The 20,746-nt window shown below is 36.2% G+C and overlaps 2 protein-coding genes across 2 annotated transcripts in view; both read right to left on the minus strand.

Moving 5' to 3' along the window:
- The window catches only part of LOC100374243 (solute carrier family 35 member B1-like), a 31,253-nt gene extending 30,609 nt beyond the window's left edge, over positions 1-644 (minus strand). Inside the window, exon 1 of the mRNA XM_006822204.3 lies at positions 319-644. Coding sequence (XP_006822267.1) covers positions 319-524 — 206 coding nt within the window. The 5' untranslated portion in view covers positions 525-644. The remainder of the gene's footprint in view (positions 1-318) is intronic.
- A 1,937-nt stretch (positions 645-2,581) lies between these two features.
- LOC102806018 (uncharacterized) lies at positions 2,582-18,639 on the minus strand. Its single transcript, XM_085494746.1, has 9 exons — positions 18,520-18,639; positions 14,604-14,753; positions 12,665-12,836; positions 10,870-10,952; positions 10,210-10,427; positions 8,459-8,526; positions 5,859-5,943; positions 5,694-5,738; positions 2,582-4,314 (listed from the first exon to the last, which is right to left on the minus strand). Exons 1-9 carry the CDS (start codon positions 18,635-18,637, stop codon positions 4,228-4,230), a joined length of 1,026 nt encoding a protein of 341 aa, XP_085350872.1. The 5' UTR covers positions 18,638-18,639; the 3' UTR covers positions 2,582-4,227.
- Positions 18,640-20,746: the final 2,107 nt, after the last annotated feature.

Genomic DNA, 20,746 nt, shown 5'->3' on the forward strand with positions numbered 1-20,746 from the left:
TAAAACAAACATTTACGGGGATCCAACAAAAATACTAGCTCCATGGTTTTAATTTGCAGGGACATAGTACATGTATAAATGTACATCGTTTACAGAGCAACAGCTTGTGCTCATAAATGGACGTGGAATATACGATTAACGTGCCTATAATAATATTAGGATCGACGGATCACGCCAAATTTCATTTATACATGTATCTAGTAAACCACCGCGCGATATTTTTTAAAATTAAATAAACATCTTCGACTCGCGTAATATAACAGGAGTGAAAAAAAATAATTAATCGGTACAAGTCGTTAGCAAAGAAACCATACTCACACTTTTTCTTGCACCAGCCCGTAAAAGAAATAACTCACGAAAATCCCCAGAAAGCACACCAACAATTTGAGCCGGGAACCCTCTGCCACGTCAGCCTTCATTTTCAACGGTTCAGTTCTTGTATCTTCGTTCACGGATGTCCGAGTTTCTAGTTCAACATCGTCAAAGTCGGAAACCGGAGCTTTGTCGATATTTGTTGAAGTCATATGCAGATTTTGGGTTCCCACGCTTTCCCGTTATTATTACCGGCGTACTGTTGACTGGCTACAAACTGGTCATGTGAACTCTCGACGTCGAATGGCAACAGGACACATTACAATCAGAGGACGTCGCCATTTTATGAATAATTATCGGGGTGATAGGTCAAAGGGAAGTCCCGATCAAAGCGCGCCCACCTACGATAGATATTTCAATGTATTTGTTTTTCGATAGCTTTGCTGCATTTTCCACAAAAACACGCAGTCTGTCATTGTCGTTTTTAATTTCATTATTCAAGAGCGGCACCGTTTGTAAATTTAATTTTATCAATGGCTGTTAACCCTCGCTTTTTCTTTAGACAACAAATCATGCAATATTTGCTCCATATTTTGTGATAATTTTCAAACTAAGCGTTAAGTTCTGGCACCGTATAACATAATTTCAATAATTGTATGCAAAATTTGACAAATGAACAAGTACAAGCGATGGAGCTGGGATTCATTTAATTCACATCAATGTATCCGCCATATTGTTTTTTGCCCCACTGTACGTGAACTCAGAACAGCGTAAAATGTGAATAAATAAATAAATAATATTGTTCTATTGCATTTGCAGCGCCCTCACACGGCAGAATGAAACGTTTGAATTCAGCGATATTTATTTGTAAATGTGTTGTAATTGAATAATAATAAAATAACAATATTAAGGCGAATAATTATAATTACTCTCTTAACATTCACCTACTTAACTAAAATTTTCCAAATGTGAAGAAAGAAAGAAAAAATAAATAAAATGGAGAACTTAAAACCAACCAATTTTTGCATATATACAGTAATTGAAATCAATCAGGCAGCTTTTAAAAATACCACATACCAGTAAAAGAGTGGTTAGGCTGACTGGAGGGAACAGAAAACACTATTTGAAGGGAAAAAACAAGTACTTTAGCTCTCACTTTAAATAATCCTGGTAATCACAGGCATATAAAATTTATTGACTAATATTACAAATTGATTAAAGCGCAGTAGTCGTCGCACATGTGCGAGATATATGGGTCTCATATAAACAACGATGGCGACTTTGACTGTTGCGCAGATCAACGAGTACGAACCGAGACATTTCCAAGCTTTAATTAGGTAATTTTCATGTTATTCGAAGGTATCAAGGAGTCACCGGCGGTAATCAGTGCAAGTCGCGCCCAGGTCAAACCTCATACTTGTGATTTCCATTTGAAGAGCGCAATGGACTGTGGGAAAATCAATGTTTATCAACACAAATGTCACACATGCGCGATAAATATCGCGCTTTAAAATTTGATGTACTGTAAAATACTGTATTTTCACTTGGAATTAATTTTAGCTATTTTTACTGAGGGGATAATTCAGTGAAAATATAATCCAGCAAAACAATTAAAAAGTCTTTCCATGAACAAATATTTCCAGTTAAAATAAAATATTTTACAGTATGTAGCGTGTATTGTTTTTTTCATATATCCCTGTAAAACATTTAATTTTCATAGATTTGAATTTTTTGCGATTTCATAATTTTATAGGATTCAGAAATTCACTCGTGTTGTGGCACCCAATAACTATTTTTCACTGCTACAAAGTTCTACAAAACAAAATCCAGGAAATAAACTGATAACAAAATAAAATGTATGAAAACAAGATTAAAGTAAAGATAAAAAAAATAGGATTTTAATTTTAATCAACTTGGTTTAAATTTTTTACCACCAGACTTTCTCACTCAAATTTTTCTTCACTTTTTTTTTTCTTATCTTCTTCAATATTTCTAGAAATAAACCCTAATTTTGGAGCCAAAGACAAAATTTTAAGTTTTTACTCAAACAATTTGACTTTTTTTGTCCCAATCTTCTGAAAGAAAGTGGAGACTATAAACGGAGCTATTTTGTGAATTTGTGATGAAAAGAAGAAACTGGTTGTGAAAAGATTGAACGTGAAGCACTCGGGCTCACAATACAGCGAATCCATCAATCAACCATTACACCTGGCAAACAAAAAGAAGCGCATCCTCCAAATCAATAAAAAACTTGTAAGCATCGAAAATCTCATTTTTGTGTTTAATCATTTTATTACAATTAATATATTATAGAGATTAAAAGAGTATATTGATAATCAAATAACTTACAGTTCCAAGTAAGTACCATTATTATACATCTGTCACCCTAACGCCATAAATAAATCTTACCATATTAGGAAATACGAATTCGGACAGTACGCGTCGAATCAACCTCTGCTGCACATCGGTTGATACTCTCGCTGTACTGACTTTGCGCACACTTTGAGGTATCCTCGTAATAACCTTATTAATATACATCTAGCACCAATGAATCATAAAGTTTGTCATGTTAGACAATCACCCCCATGAATGTACCATATAAGACCAGAATTTTATTATCCCTTGTTTCGCGAACCCGCCAAATGAACAGGAGCTGAAAATGAAATAAAAATCTAATTTAATTTCTCGCGCCCGCCGACTTGTAAGTGCAAAAAATTGCCGAAAAAAAAACTTATTTTTATCTTCATTTTTTTTTCGCATAACAAACCCAAGTTGCATTTTCGTGGGAGTATCAAAGTACCAAAGTCTCGCGCAGATGAGAAACAACGTTATACATGGAATAACATTTTAATTCATTTCTTCTCTCCGATCAATGATCTCACTCACAATTCTTTAAGAATCACAAAAATCTAATTAATTTTCTTTTTTTTCCGCCCTCCTCAAAAAAATTGCCTTATAAAAACTCGCGAAACAAGGAAAAAAAGTCTGGCCTTAGTGAAAATAAATTCCATACAAAACACCTAAAAAGATTTTCCATCAAAAATTAATTCCAGTTAAAATAAAATATGTCCCATTAAATTATGTCTACAAGCTGATAATGATATACCGTATTTGACCGATTAAGTGCCTCTAGACACCAACTCAGAAATTTGTGATATTACGAGGCTACATTGTGTGGCAGGTTTGGGGGGATTATTACGTATCATACAGAAATAAAATATCCTTTTATGAATTGATTTGCGTCAATAACCTTTTTAATCACAATGTTTGTAATACCAATGAAATAGCAATGGTAAAAAAATATATTGTAGTTCCTTGAGTTCCTGAACCCTATTCGCAAAATCTGCATAATGATCAACTTATGAATATTCATGATCAACTTATGAATATTCATGATCAACTTATGAATATTCATGATCTAACTCAAAACATAATATATGGACCATATCTCCTTATAACCGCCATCACATTCAGAACAGCTCGATTTGTAGCGTGTCTGACAGATCGTCGCTATGTGAGCTTTGATTTTTTTTTTGTATGTTATTCTCAATACAGTAAAGATTAAAAGTATTTCATCTTTGATGTGATTTGTATACAAATTTTGGGATAATTTATGAGAGGACAGGAGTCAGATTCAGAAGCAGGACATCTGTTCGTTAGAAACACTATGGTTTTTGAGTGACATCTCTCTCCCTGCCCAATAAACAATATGTCATTTTCAGTATTAAAAAATTGTCAATCTCATTATCCACCCCCCCCCCCCAACAAATTTAAACAATGATTCTTAACAAATTTTGCTCAATTTTGGTTAAAAGATGTGAAGTTAGAGCACTGAGAAACTGCTGTATTTACATCAGTTTTCATCGCTCCCAACTCCGAAGGTGCGACATACAGATATCACCATGGTTACATCCATTAGTATCCTTGTTCCCAGTTGACGAGGTAATCCACTTCTTCTCCATTCTCATACGTCAGATAGTTTTTGTGAAAAAATTTCACTACCTGTAAAATATGATACAAATTAATTACTACAGAGAAACTCTAAGCAGATACTCTAAGTAGCTTAATTTTCACATCAATGTTATCATGATTTGACGGAATTCATGAAGACAAAATTTCGTGACAGACATACAAAGACACTTTGTGTTGTGGATATATCACTGCTATAAAGTTTCAGGATTTTTTACAGATTCAGAAAATTTGTCTCTCGTAAAATTCTAGCAGTTTATAGTAGTATGCATTACATAGGAAAGAAGATTAATGATTGTCACCAAATTTGGAATAATTGACATGCATATTCTTGGGGGCAAGGCTACGTCACAGAACATTCTAAGATGCAAAGACGCACACCACTGTATTCTCAGGGCGGAGCTACATCACAGAATGTTCTAAGATGCCAAGCCGTGCACCCCTGTATTCTTGGGGCAGAGCTACATCATAGAATGTTCGAAGATGCCAAGCCATGCACCCCTGTATTCTTGGGGCAGAGCTACATCACAGAATGTTCTAAGATGCCAAGCCGTGCACCCCTGTATTCTTGGGGCAGAGCTACATCACAGAATGTTCTAAGATGCCAAGCTGCGCACCACTGTATACTCGGGGAGGAACTACATCACAGAATGTTCTAAGATGCTAAGATGCTCACCACTGTATTCTCAGGGCAGAACTACATCATAGAATGTTCTAAGATGCCAAGCCGTGCACTATTGTATACTCGGGGTGGAACTACATCGCAGAATGTTCTGAGATGCCAAGCCGTGCACCACTGTATTCTTGGGGCAGAGCTACATCATAGAATGTTCTAAGATGCCAAGCCGTGCACTATTGTATACTCGGGGTGGAACTACATCACAGAATGTTCTAAGATGCCAAGCCGCGCACCACTGTATTCTCAGGGTGGAGCTACATCACAGAATGTTCTAAGATGCTAAGATGAGCACCACTGTATTCTTGGGGTGGGGCTACATCTCAGAACATTCTATGATGCCAAACCACGTACGACTGTATTCTCGGTGCAGAACTATATACATCACAGAACGTTCTAAGATGCTAAGATGCGCACCACTGTATTCTCGGGGCAGAGATACATCACAGAACATTCTACAATACCAATCCGTGCACTCCTGTATTCTCGGGGTGAAACTACATCACAGAACATTCTACAATGGCAATTTAGTTGCTCACCACTGTATTCTCGGTGGTGCTCGTCTTAGCAACGTGGAACGTTCTGTGGTGTAGCTTCGCCCCAAGAATACAGTGATAAAGGGTACTGTAAAAATGTTGTTTCACAACTTTTATATTTAATCACAATCACTGATTTTTTTAAATTCAGAAATTTGCTAGTGAAACAAAGACTTCCGTTGTGATTACATAATACTTACTTCGTCAGCAAAAGTGATAGCCGATATATGTGGAGATATAAAAACCTACAAAACAGAATAGAATTAAATAGATAAAAAAATAAATAAAAATTAAATTAACAAGATCTGTCAGGTAAAAGTTTAAATATTCAAATGTCAAGTATGACCTTTGTAGTTTTATCTTACCTGGGGCATTTTCCATAATTCACTGTCAGGAGGAAGGGGTTCAGCAGGCAAGACATCTAAAATAGCACCGGATAGCCAACCCTGCCTGAAAAAAAACATATTCACTGTAATGTTGAATACAGGTTTGAAAGGTCACACATCCTGGTACTTGCACAAAACTTATAAAGGTCACACATCCTGGTACTTGCACAAAACTTCTAAAGGTCACACATCCTGGTACTTGCACAAAAATTCTAAACGTCACACATCCTGGTAATTGCACAAAACATTTAAAGGTCACACATCCTGGTACTTGCACAAAAACTTCTAAAGGTCACACATCCTGGTACTTGCACAAAAACTTCTAAAGGTCACACATCCTGGTACTTGCACAAAAACTTCTAAAGGTCACACATCATAGTCACATTCTGAAATTCTCTTGAAATATTGTTGTCCTATATTGGCAATACTTTTCATTCAATAATATTTTTTAAATTTAATGAAATATATATTTCATTGATAGGAAATTTGTATTTTTATTAAATTTTTGCATCTCATTTTACTCTGAGTCAGAATAAATACATCAGTTGTTGAATGAATGTATCAAGATATCACGCCATTCAAGAATTTTCCCAAACTTTCAGGTTGTCTCTTCCCATTTCTAACCCCAGCCAAAGCGGAAATAAGTCATCTCATTTTGTTGACGACTTAGTATCGTGGTGGTTTCAATTCAATTTGACCAGATACCAGGTACACGGTTGATTGACCGGGGATCACATGTGGCCACATTCTTCAACTGTGACCTGTCTGATAGTAATTTTGGCCCCAAGGAAGCTTTAGAATGCTTCATTTTAACTTTAACTTAGGGAAGTTACCGAAATCAAACTGGTCAGTTCCCTGCGGGGCTCCGCCAACACCCAGGAAGTCTGGATATGCTCCATTGTTGTTAATATTGTACCCAGTTTAAAATGACAACACTCCCAACTCACGACGTTCTACGTAATTGTGCCATTGTGTTTGTTGTGAATATTTCGTTCTCCTGAATGCTGTCGTTCGTACCGCGGACCACATGTATGGAAATTCAAGTGTGAATCACTACTCCTGGGGAAGCTAGGTTCCGGGGAAACTACGGTATTGCCAGGCCATGTCGTGCCAGTTCGGGCATTGGCGGGGCCCCACAGGAAACCGTCACTTCCCTTAGAATTATCAAAAACTCCACACCCTGGCAGGGAGAACCCTATCTCCCACACTTGGTGGCGTCGCTGAATTACAGTGCTCCCTTTTGCAGTTTTTTTTCTAGAAAAACCCCTGTTCAGCATATGCCTACATGATTCTGTGGCATTGGATTCAGCCGTGGATTATCACTGAACAGTAAGTTTGAACATAAATTATGTTTTTAGATAATCAATTGTCTCCCTTATATTTGCGGAGGGGGAGCAAGATTACAGGAAATAAAAATGTCATTTTACGTTTTTACAGGAAATAAAACGAAAGTTTCATTTACAGTAAAAAATAGGTTTTTACACTTTACAGATAAAGCAAATTCCTAATTACATTTTACAATTTTTTTGGATAATTTGAGTTTAAGAATCAAAATTGGAAATTGCGTACGAATTATGACATTTAATTTGGAAAATGCTTTATACGCTTACAAAAAATAATATCTTTGTACAAATTACGGTCGATTAAAATAGCTGATTACATTTTACGTTTTTTTATTTATTTAAATTACATTATTATGAAAATAAAACAATTGATTACAGCTTACGAAAATACCCATTGCCTGAACATATGCTTAGTAGTGCGCCCTCAATATGATGCATTTCTGATATACCGTTAAAACCATTTATTTTCACTGACATTTAATTTCACTATTTTCATGCCTTGAATTATTTCACTAGGTTTTAAGTTCACAACTTGACAGGAAACAATTGAGTTTAATTGTTATTTTACTTGTTCATGTAGATTTAATTCAGCAGATTATACTTATCAGCAAAATAGCGAAATTAAAACCTACGAATAATTATTGCGTTTACAGTACAAAGATTTCTTGTACCCATTCGCTGAATCACCCATGATGCAACAGAAAATCATAAAGTGATTTTGTGATCTTCAAAAACATTATACTATACATTCATAAACATGGACAAAGTTTGAGAAGAATAAAAAATAATACTGTAAAATGCTTTATTTTAGCTGGAATTAATTTTTGCTGAAAAGACTTTTTTGGTGTTACGTATGGAATTTATTTTCACTGAGTTTTGATGAGTTGAATGTAAAATATAGAAAAAAAAGGTATATTCGCTGGATTTTATTTACACTGAATCATTCCTTCAGTGAAAATAGCGAAAATTGGTTCCAAGCGAAAATAAAGTATTTTACAGTATACAACAAAATTCTACCATTTTTTTCACACGCGCAAATAATTTCTAGATATGTGATTTTGCTTTCTGGGGTCCCTTACATTAACAGTACTCTTCAAACAATTTTACTTAATATTAAGATATGGAATTTGTAATTTGCTAGTATAAATTCCATTGTGACTCAAAAACAGCCATCAGAGGGCGCACTGGCACTCAGTAACCTAGCAACCTTGTCGATTATATTCAGTATTCACTTACTTCATCGCGTTCACCAAACTTTCCTCTGTAATTATATTTCCCCTTCCAACATTGATGAAAACAGATTTCTGAAAACAATTAAAACAATAATGCACATTATTATTATTATTATAAAATATTTGTGTGCCATGGTTGATGTCCATGGACGGTCCAAGTTCAATTAATATGTGGAGATAACCAAACTTTGATCAAGTGTTCTACTAACTCAAAAAGTGTCACCAAAGCCAAGGGCTGAGGTTCATATACTCATTGACGTGACCTTAAGGTAGAAGCCTACTCATAATTTTTGAGAAAGTTGGACATACATGTAAATCGCACGACAATGTCAATTGGTTTATTATGTGAAATTGTGGAGGTATTGTCCCATATGACGCTATAAAATAGCATTCTTTTGTGTGTTACAGTGACATATTTTGGGAAACTTGTCCTAATATTTTTCCATAGAGCACAATATTAAACAAAAATTGCATTTTTTGACACTTTTTAAAACCCAGATTTTTGAAAAAACTCAAGGAAACAAAAAGTATACCATCAGTAACAACATATTATTTTTTCAGCCTATGTCACCAGCCTACAATGTGAAATATGACATAATATCTCCACCATAGGAACAAATGGTAAAAGCACTATAATACTGTCAAAATTGCTGCTATTCACAAAAATACAACCATAGTTTTCTCGAAAATTAACCTGGAGACCCCCAACTTTTTTTAAGTCTATATATTGCCCAGAAATACAATTTATTAAAAAATGAATAAATTCTGGGCATTTGAATTCATGAGAAGCCTTCTACCTTAAAGGGGGGCAGTCGTCGTGCCGCGTCCTGTTCGATATGGGACTCATAGCGACGTATACAACGCGTGAAAAATAAATTGTTTATTTACATGAAATTCGAACACGCGCTGCGCGACCACCACCGTGCTTTAATGAAGCTTTAGCTAACACATCGCCAGTAGACACAGATTTGTTTCCATTCATTTTGGCTATCTATGGAGGCATTCAACAGGCAATGACGTGATGAATTTAGGTGCATGTGTTTACCACCAGCAAGTTTGGTCAATAAAACAAGAATCGTCAAAACGTTCTGTACATTTGGAAGAGGGGTTTCTTATATATGCATGCAGCTTATCAAGTTCTTTACTCCAGAAGCCTCTTTCTGAGTTCCTTTTCTACAACAAACTGTGAGGGCGCTCAACTTATGACTATCCTCGGGGTGGAGCTACGTCACAAGATGTTTACGCACACGCACCACTGTACCATGTATTTCTATGGGCTCTGCCCGCGCTGCTGAGGAACGCGGAATGTCAAGAGCCAGTGAAAATTCAAGAAAACAGAAACTCAAATTTGAAGTAATCCTGAAAAATCAAATTTATATGCGTTACACATTCAGGGGTGATCTTGTTACACTTTTCGTGGGAGTCTCAACAACCATTCCAAAGTACTGTTTTCTGAAAGTTTTCGGCCTTTGTTTCCACCATGATGGTTGCCATGCAGTGAAAATGCCCGCCCCCGAGAATATGGTATACTGTAAAATATTTTATTTCAGCTGGAATAAATTTTCACTGAATAAACTTTTTGGGTGTTTTGTATGGAATTTATTTTCACTGATTTTTGACGAGTTGAATGTAAAATATAGGAACAACTTTATAGTCGCTGGATTTTATTTTCACTGAATCATTCCTTTAGCGAAAATTATTTCCAAGCAAAAATAAAGTATTCCACAGTATTTAAGATATTCCATTAATTCTCACCTTAGCTTTACAGCTTTCCAACACATTCCCATTCAACAATCCAATTGTTTGTTTCGTACTGGGCAATACATTACAAACATAATCACAATTTTCAAGGAGCTCCGGCAACATAGACATCTGTCGATAGTAATTAATATATTGTGATCTCTTCTCTGGAGGCAAGTTATGTCGCACCAATCCCCAGACAGTCATGCCAAAAGCCTTGCACACTCTTGCAACTGAAATAAGACATATGATTAACTATTTACTTATGCTAAGATAACCAACTTACTCATTAATTATGCAAGTATATCCCACTTACTCATTTATTATGCAAGTATATCCCACATTCAAACAGCCACTGAAAACTTACTTTCACAGTAAATGAATGAATGAATGAATGAATGAATGGAGGGAGGGAGGGAGGGAGGGAGGGAGGGAGGGAGGGAGGGAGGGAGGGAGGGAGGGAGGAGGGAGGGAGGGAGGGAGGGAGGGAGGGAAGGAAGGAAGGAAGGAAGGAAGGAAGGAAGGAAGGAAGGAAGGAAGGAAGGAAGGAAGGAAGGAAGGAAGGAAGGAAGGAAGGAAGGAAGGAAGGAAGGAAGGAAGGAAGGGATGGAAGGAGTGAATGAGTGAATGAAGACATGAAGACATTTCAATCATTTAATCTGACATTTCACTTACTTTCTAGCCCGATGTCCCCGGCACCTAGGATACCAATAGACAGTGTAGACAATAGCCTGTATTCACTACGTAATGGTCTGTTCCTGTAAATCAAGATGATGTAATAGTCAACTACCACTGAGGGAAGACTTTGTAAACTGATTGACTGATTGACAATTCATTTGATAGAATCAATGCAGAAGGTCAAAGCAAAAAACTGATTTTGGTCAAATTGTTAGTGTTTGACTGGACCAGCTTGACACTAGGATAGTTTATTTAATGCACTGTATGTATGCATTAAATTATCATAATACCATTATGATAGGAAGATGATCATACAGCCCTGTCATGTAGTGCCAAACATGGAATATGGTTTCTGTGGTAAAATGCACTGTATGTATGCATTAAATTACCATAATACCATTATGATAGGAAGATGATCACACAGCCCTGTCATGTAGTCCTAAACAGGGAATATGGTTTCTGTGGTAAAATGCACTGTATGTATGTATGCATTAAATTACCATAATACCATTATGATAGGAAGATGATCACACAGCCCTGTCATGTAGTCCTAAACATGGAATATGGTTTCTGTGGTGAAATGCACTGTATGTATGCATTAAATTACCATAATACCATTATGATAGGAAGATGATCACACAGCCCTGTCATGTAGTACCAAACATGGAATATGGTTTCTGTGGTAAAATGCACTGTATGTATGTATTAAATTACCATAATACCATTATGATAGGAAGATGATCACACAACCCTGTCATGTAGTACCAAACATGGAATATGGTTTCTGTGGTAAAATGCACTGTATGTATGCATTAAATTACCATAATACCATTATGATAAGAAGATGGTCACACAGCCCTGTCATGTAGTCCTAAACATGGAATATGGTTTCTGTGGTGAAATGCACTGTACGTATGCATTAAATTGCCATAATACCATTATGATAGAAAGATGGTCACACAGCCCTGTCAAGTAGTCCTAAACAGGGAATATGGTTTCTGTGGTAAAATGCACTGTATGTATGTATGTATGCATTAAATTACCATAATGTCATTATGATAGGAAGATGGTCACACAGCTCTGTCATGTAGTCCTAACTATGGAATATGGTTTCTGTGGTGAAATGCACTGTATGTATGCATTAAATTACCATAATACCATTATGATAGGTAGATGGTTACACAGCCCTGTCATGGAGTCCTAACTATGGAATATGGTTTCTGTGGGTTTTTTCTATGTTGCCTACATGTATGATACTATTTATGTGATAGCTTTGAAAGCAAATTAATCCAGCTTAAGTTACGCTTGAAATGTTCTGTAAACTGTTGTTATACATGTGTTGGAACATTGCTGTACAATAGGTGATTTTCCGTACAATTGCGAGATCTCGCGAGATGCATGAAAGACGCGCGTCGATCGTCTGCCGCAAAAATCGAACGATTTGATTTTGAACTCAAATTTCCTTATTTCGTAGCTCACACCGACCGGCCGATCTTTGACAGAGGAATATTGCTTTCGAATACCCTTACTTAATCGAAATTGTCTATCATCAAATGTGGACAGCACATTATTAAGCATGGAAATGTCCCCGAAATACTTTCGTGTTTGTCAAATTCCACGCGATGTTTGATGCCACTACGACGCTATGACCTTTGTTTGTCCTGGTTTTACGTTCGATTTCACGCATAACGCGTGATTCTCGCAGTGTACGGAAAATGGTCTATTACGGCAACATTTCACCTATAATGTCATTGTTGTTATGGGCCACCATATTACTTTCAAAAATGCTTACCATTCACACTTCTCTTGGTCTTTCTTCAGCAAATGAAAACTTCTTTCTCTAGCAATGATGGAACCAATGACATACTCCGCCATATGGGGACCAAAGACACCAGCGTATCGTGACAGTTTGAACTTTGGAAGTTCTCTGGATCTATCGAGTTTATCTAATATTGCATCAACACCTAAGAAGAAAAGAAAAAAAGCCAGATTCATATTAAAAGAACTGTTTACATTCAATATGAAACTCCTCTACCAGAAAGGCTTTGAATTGCCATCACTGGCAACAGTAAGAGAGGTTGTCCATCTGAGGAGGAAACTTGTTGGTTTTTCCTTCACTTTACAGCAGTATCCACACAACGATTTGGTCATGCCAAGTTTAACTTCCTTCCTTCCTATCTCAACATTGTCAAATAAAGATTACTAGTACACTCAATTCTGTGTTAGTGACCACCTCTACATACATGTAATAAAAGACCACCACACCTGCCTGTAGAGTACAGTTCAAGCGTAACTTCAAAGCTGGATATTTGCTAGCTTTGTTTTTATTTATTTATTGATTGATTGATTGATTGATTGATTGATTGATTTATTCATTTATTGATTTATTTATTGATTTACTTATTGATTTAATTATTGATTTATTTATTGATTTATTATTTATTTATTTATTTATTCATTCATTCATTCATTCATTCATTCATTCATTCATTCATTCATTCATTCATTCATTCATTCAGTTAGTTATTTAGTTATTTAGTTATTTAATTTATTTAATACAACCACAGCAGCCATATAAGGCCAATATTACAGTGGTGTGTTAGTAGACACATTTGTTAAATACAATACACCAGTAAACACAATTACAATTAGAAAATAATAGACTTAAACTTCTGTTTTAAAGTAGACAATCCCAGATTAAAAATGTCGCTGTTTATGTTGTGACTTCAATGCGTCCAATTGGTACAATAAAAGAGACATTTTCCTAAAACTATGTGGAATGTGTAACTGAAAAAAGAAGGCATTTCAAGCAAGGGCAGTAAGTCCTGAGAGACTGTTATAGCATGTAACGCCCTCATGCGGCATTACGTGGAATTTGCCCGGTGACGTTTCTGTTGAAACTTGTCACTCAAACTACTACTACTTCCTGTTTCTTAGTGACTGGTTTCGCTCATGATTGGTTGATCAGTGTATGACATAGTTTGTGTGACACGTCTCAGCAGGAACTATTCTCCTTCCCAGAGATCCTTGCGGTTAGATCACCGAAAGTATATATATTCATAGAATTAGAACTCTGGCAGGAACGTCACCAGGCAGTTTCCACGTAATGCTGCATGACGGCATTACATGCTATAACAGTCTCCCGGGCCTTACAACCCTTGCTTGAAATGCCTATGGCGCTGGAAAATAAGTGACTCTTTATTAGGTCCGAGAACTGTCGACAGTCTAATATTTGGGGTGTAAACATCAGACAACACAGTTTCCAAAGTAAAATAACATTACGTTCATATTCTACAAAATTCACATTTATAATTATAGTAACAATGGAATTATATGATAATGTAATTCATGACTATGATTCATTTTTTTTGAGACCACATGGAGGGAGGGGGTCAATTCCCCATCAAGGTCAAACTACATGAATATAATGGAGACGCTTTCGGTGACATAGATGCACTGACCCAAAAAACAAATTGGAACAGGACAGAAATCTTGGCCCCCTCTGAACTTTGAATCAATTTCAATTAATTTTTCAAACACAGACGTTTTGGAAGTTATTCTTTCTAGTTGACCCTGTTCGTATTCTGACAGGGAAAAGGCTGTTTTCGGGCGACCTCATTGAAAGCTATTCAGTGAAATCGACTGAGCTCCTCACAAGATACGGTAGCTCCACAGAGCTCCCCAGATAGCAGGCCGGGAACGGTTGGTTAGATTGTGATCACCTCCCTTACCTGCCCATGTACTTTGCATCCATTTTAAATTTGTTAGTTTATATATGACATCCTGTTTGAAGAGTGGTGGGTCAGTGAGTAGTATTTCTGCTTCTGATAATGCTTTTAACTTGTCATCTGAAAGATCACCATCATATTCAAAACCTTTGCCTTTAAAAAAACACAAAAAAAAAACAAGTTAAACAACATCACATTCAACGACATGTTAATGACATCGACAATGACGACAGACATACCATTGATGATGAAAGGATGGTACTTGATTAGCCCCTAAAAAGATGACTTTAGAACAGTGTTTTGCTTTCTTTCTTCTACACATGAACAAATCATATCAAAAACAACAGAAGGTAGCCTTATTTTGTGTACTGTAAAATACTTTATTTTCACTTGCTGAAGGGATTAATCAGTTAAAAAAAAATAAAAAATAAAATCCAGTTTGAAAATATTTTACATTCAACTCATCAAAAAAACAGTGAAAAAGTAAACTGTATAAAAAACAGCTAAAATAAAGTACTGTGGAATACTTTATTTTCGCTGGAATTAATGAATAGACTTTTTGGGCGTTTTGTATGGAATTTATTTTCACTGATTTTTGATGAGTTTAATGTGAAATATAGCAAAAAGTATAGGAAAAAAAGTATATACGCTGGATTTTATTTTCACGGAATCATCCCTTCAGCGAAAATTGCGAAAATTAATTCCAAGCGAAAATAAAGTACTGTGGAGTACTTTATTTTCGCTGGATTTAATTTTCACTGAAAAGGCTTTTTGGGCGTTTTGTATGGAATTTATTTTCACTGATTTTTGATGAGTTTAATGTGAAATATGGGAAAAAAAGTATATTCGCTGGATTTTATTTTCACGGAATCATCCCTTCAGCGAAAATAGCGAAAATAAATTCCAAGCGAAAATAAAGTATTCTACAGTATTATACAGTGCGTGCGGGTGGGGGGTGAACTTTTACACTAAAGACTAAGTATTAAAGTGTGGACTGTTTTTTCTTTTACAGTACGCACTACCATGCCCCAAAGAAATAATCATCCCACCAGTGTACTGTTTTCTCTCCAATCGAGATAATTTCAACGTAGTATTAACCCGTTATTTAGGTACATTACTTGGGGTTTGCAACTACGGTGACATACCAAGATCCCGTTACAATCTCGCTCTCGCATAAGCGTTCCAACTCAGAAAAATGCGAATGCGCATGCCCGAGGTAACTAGGATACTGGGATGTCCAGGTGGATCAAAATAGCTGCTCACGATATGACGGATTACAATAACTATATTTTCTGTACATTTTCGATGTATTATATTTTTTCACTATGAATGTCGTAATACATGTTTTATTACAAACCGTCTATGTCATGTCAGAAGGTTGTAGCATCAATCTCGCTATCTACGAGATGAGACTTGAATGGGATCTTGACATGATGTCATCGTACAGTACTATGCGCGTTGCAAACCTCAAGTAATGTACCTCTGATAAGAGACATATATATATATATAGAACCCTCCGCACAAGTTACAATTCACTAAATGTTAACCTTTTTCCCCACCAGACTTTCTCGCCAAAATTTTTCTGCACTTTTTTTTTTTTGTATTCTTCAATATTTTTAGTAATTAATTTTGGAGCCAACAGACAAAATTTGAGTCAATTTTCAGTTTTTACTGAAAAAATTTGGTTATTTTTGTCCCAATCTTCTGAATGAAAGTGCAGACTATAAACAGGACTTTTTTTGTGAATTTGTGATGAAATTATTAATTATTTTAGCCAAACAAACAAATTTGCTGTTTTTGATAACAGACGATAAAAATACTAGGTTGCCTACTAGATTTTAATTTTCTTTCATTTTCCCTTTTGAATTTAATTTTAGTTTTAATGAAAACATAACCATGATTTAAGTTCAGATGTAAAAGCTAACGTCTCGGTTATTTTTCACTACATAAAAGAAAGTCTTGAAATCAAATAATAAACCATTGGTGGAATTACATAGAAATACATAATTTGGGGCTCATATGCATTAAATAATTTTTTTTTAATTTCTCCAAAATGGGTATAGTTACTGGAAGCACTGAATTTATTTTATTTGGCCTAATAGTTTTCCCATCCCCAGTTAATCGCATTCGGTCCAAGAATTATTACCCATCGAACATACTTTCCTATGGGAAAACATTAAACATCGTCGCCTGAACACTATGAATGCCAATTGCTGCGAAAACATTTATTTAAAAAGATAATCAAATAAACAATAAAATTACAGTGGCTGAAACTGTTTATTAGCTTAGCTTGCTTTTAAAAACCGCCACATACCTGTACAGAGTAATCAGTCTGAATATGTCTTATACTAATAACATACTACAAAGAGTATGTTACAATTATTAATGACACTGATAATCACTTGAATAATATAAGGTTATTACGAGAATACCTCAAAGTATGCACGAGGACAGTACAGCAAGAGTATCGACTGGCACGCAGCAGAGGTCGATGCGATGGCGTACTGTCCGAGTGCATACTTTGAAGCATCTTTGTAATGACCTTTATTATTATGCATCTTTTTCTTGCAAGGATACATCATGGGAATGCCGAAATCAAAAAAGTTTAAAACAGAATTGGCGAACTTCTTTGTGTGGAGTCTGGTCAAACCCTGGTGGCAGCCAGGTTTGTTTTTATTATTAGAGGACGCTTACACGCGTAGTCATTCCATAATTGGAATTCACACTTCCTTATATGGTAGGATGAAAATACCATGTGTAAAATACCGCAAAATTACGACATGCTGTAACTTATGCTGACAGATGTACAATAGTAGTATTTATGAAAACGCAAATTTTAAAGTTAGCTGATATTAAACCGCATGTACTGTTGAAGCACATATGGAATAAAAACATCAGGGAGAATTAAAAAAAAAAATACAAAAAAGCATCTACCCAGAAGCCTTTGCATTTTTACCGTGTTGTTATTGTTGTGTGTGCAAGTGACGATCCCGCCACTCCTTTTAACCAAAAGACTCTCGCCCAAATTTGTCTGCACTTTTTTTTTTTTATATTCTTCAGGATTTTTCGCAATAAACCCCAGTTTTGGAGACAATATTCATTATTTTATTACAAAAAATTGGCTACTAGTATTTTTGATCCAATCTTCGAAAAGAAAATGCTATAAACAGGATTATTTTGAGATTTTGTGATGAAAAGAGGGAGTTGAAGTGAACTTGAAGGTTAAGTTACAGTAACGAGGTCAAAAGTTCAGTATGTTTATTCAAATTCCATTATCAGATATGCATGTTTGATTTGCAAGTGAATAAATATTTCATAATTTCACATACTGTAAAATGACTAATTTTCACTGGGTTTAAATTTAGCTGATTTACCATTTCAGGCATATTCAGTGGGTTTTAAATTCACAGTTTTATCATTTAGATAATGTGTTCTATGCTAAATTTTACATATTCACTGGGTTTTAATTTAGCGCATTTTCCAGTCAGCGAAATAAGAAAAATTTACAGTACATTGTGTAATGTATACCGTTTTAATTTCGCGAGAGACAGATTTGCCAGCGAAAATCACTAGTATAAAATGTTGTGTAACTGTACACTCACTTACAGTGACAAAGTTTCTGCTGTCTTATAACACTGGTACACAAATCAGCTGGAGACGCGTTTCCATTGACGATTGGTCGTTGTATCTTGCAGAGATACTAAACTCACTGGCTGTACACGGGGCCCACACGGGGCCTACACAACGTCCGGATCGTAAGTACTGTATATGACTTTGACCGGGGACTGTGGTTGAACGAACCAGCATGACCATTTCACTCAACCTCGGCCCGTGGACGAGAGCACGATCGAGTCGAGGGGTGGTGCCTGGAAGAACAGAGTGGGCGTGTATTTTTAAAACCACCGAAATCAGCACTTACCAGGAACTCCAGCGTCAACAAATTTCACCGGTATTCCAGCACAGTGTTTCGCTAGGAGACCTTTAATGTCCACAACCTGGCTGAACACCGTGACCAGGGGCCGAGTGGAAGCCGCCATCTTTCGACGGTAAATTTTACTTCCAATACGCATGCGTGAATACTTCAAGCCAATCGTTAATCCAGATTATTGGACACCCTGTTATCGCTGTCGCCCACAGTTGACCAGAACTTGGAGACATACTTGTTTTGAGACGCAGCTAGACCTGCTTGCAACCACTTGCGTTTCCGAAGAAAAATAAGTATAAAACACTCTCAAGACACTTGCCTTCTGTGTAAGCGCCCTCACATTACCGGCCAGATTCGGGCTCGTAAATTTGCATATACATGTACGTCAATATGGTGGGTGGGGCAGCCTAGCCACGGACCATTACTCTCACTATGTTACCATGATATTGTTGACGCCAACACAATTTAGCAAAGCAACTATTGTTTTTCAGAGAACTATAGAAAGCAAAACGAGTTGTAGTAGTCGCCACTAACACTTAATTTCTAGATGACGACGACTTTTCATTTTCAAAGATGTCGACGCAAACGGGATCCCTAGTAACCCCTAGTCATCCCCTATGACAAGTAATTATAGCAATTAAGTAATTATAGTAATTATAGTAATTGTAGTAACTATAGCAAGTAATTATGAAACACCAGTTTTCATCTCAGGTGTACATTAAATAGCACAACATAACGGGTTGGGCATTTAAAATATAGGGAGATGGAAGCGTATGGCCACCGACTGCATTACTGTTCATAGTGTCTTATCTGTACGTGTCTTTCATGCTTTTTCTTTCTCTGTGTCTAACTTGCAAATTTGTTTAAAGAAATTTTCCAGCCACTTCCTATGATTTAAAATTACCAACCCCTAATGATAAGAAAAGGCAACACAAATAGCCGGTAACAATAAACAGTGCCCATTTTGCGTGGTCTACACGAAAACACATAACAGGGGACGAGATATTTTTACCGTGTACACTGGATATTTCAGCGATATTTTGTGGAACTATGAACAAAATACCAGTCAATACTTGATTTTGCTCGTTTGCCTGGGAGCAATACTAAAACCGAATAATAAAATTGTGTAAAGAGAATAAAATTGTGTAAAGAGAAAAAAAAAAAAAAAAACCGAATAATAACATACCTTATTGAACATGACCAACTCAGATCTGGTAAATCGATGACCATACTTCCGGGTTTTTGTCATTTACATATTCTCGGCAGACGCGAGATCTCGAAATGCGTCTGCGTCAACTTGAAAATGTACTGTTTTGCGTCGTCGTCTACTAGAAAAAATGCGTCTGCGTCAACTTGAAATAAAAAGTGCAAAGTCTCCTAGGGGGACTCATTTTGCGTCGACAACTTAAAAAGTGCAAGTTGCGTCGTCTACTAGGGGACCTGTTTGCGTCGACATCTTTCAAAATGAAAAGTCGTCGTCATCTAGAAATTAAGTGTTAGTGGCGACTACTACAACTCGTTTTGCGACAACTGCTAATTATTTAGCGACGACTATGAATAAGTTTTGCACTGATTGCTACTACTAAAATTGGTAAACGTAGACATCGTAAATCGCATTTTTGTTGAAGAAGTAGCATAATTTTGAAGCTATATGTTTTACCATGTAATTTATATTGATGCAGCAGGGTCCCGTACGGCTTTCCATAGAGAATGCAAGAAATTATAGTGTGTGCGGTTTGGACATCGTAATTTAAGCCACGGGTGTTCGGTTCTGGGTCTGTTCTGTCATTAACGAGACGATTAAAACTCCCGAAGGTGCTACTTCAATAGAAGTGCAATTTTTGTCGTTTAGAAGTGGATAGTCATTTATCGAAGTTTTGGTTTATTATTATTATGGTTTTATTTCAGACATAGTCCATATATAAAGAAAAAGATACAAACAAATATGTAATAAGATAAAATGACAAACCATACAGATTTGAAAACTATACTAAACTCAGTAGACTACTTTTGTCCAATGCTGCACTAAGGTAGACTTCCATCTCACATCACTATTGAGCAAGGCACACACAAGCGTATTGTTTGATGTTCGTAATCGATCCATAAAAGCATAAATTAGCTTTCTATATAAACTGGTAAATGTGTTTGTGCGACGGCCGTACCCCAACAGTTTACGGAAAGCATTATTATAACTGACCCGAAGGGCATTAACGGTAGATTT

This window comes from Saccoglossus kowalevskii, chromosome 20 (assembly GCF_978046115.1).
Source record: "Saccoglossus kowalevskii chromosome 20, keSacKowa6.1, whole genome shotgun sequence".
Taxonomy (NCBI): domain Eukaryota; kingdom Metazoa; phylum Hemichordata; class Enteropneusta; family Harrimaniidae; genus Saccoglossus; species Saccoglossus kowalevskii.

What these genes read in the sequence shown, in the direction of transcription:
- LOC102806018 (XM_085494746.1), bottom strand. Translation starts at nt 18,637, where the DNA reads ATGGCGGCTTCCACTCGGCCCCTGGTCACGGTGTTCAGCCAGGTTGTG. An exon ending in GACCAAGAGAAGTGTGAATG is followed by an intron (nt 10,953 to 12,664) that starts GTAAGCATTTTT and finishes CTTGATTTACAG; the next exon opens with GAACAGACCATTACGTAGTG. An exon ending in TGGAAAGCTGTAAAGCTAAG is followed by an intron (nt 8,527 to 10,209) that starts GTGAGAATTAAT and finishes AATTGTTTTCAG; the next exon opens with AAATCTGTTTTCATCAATGT.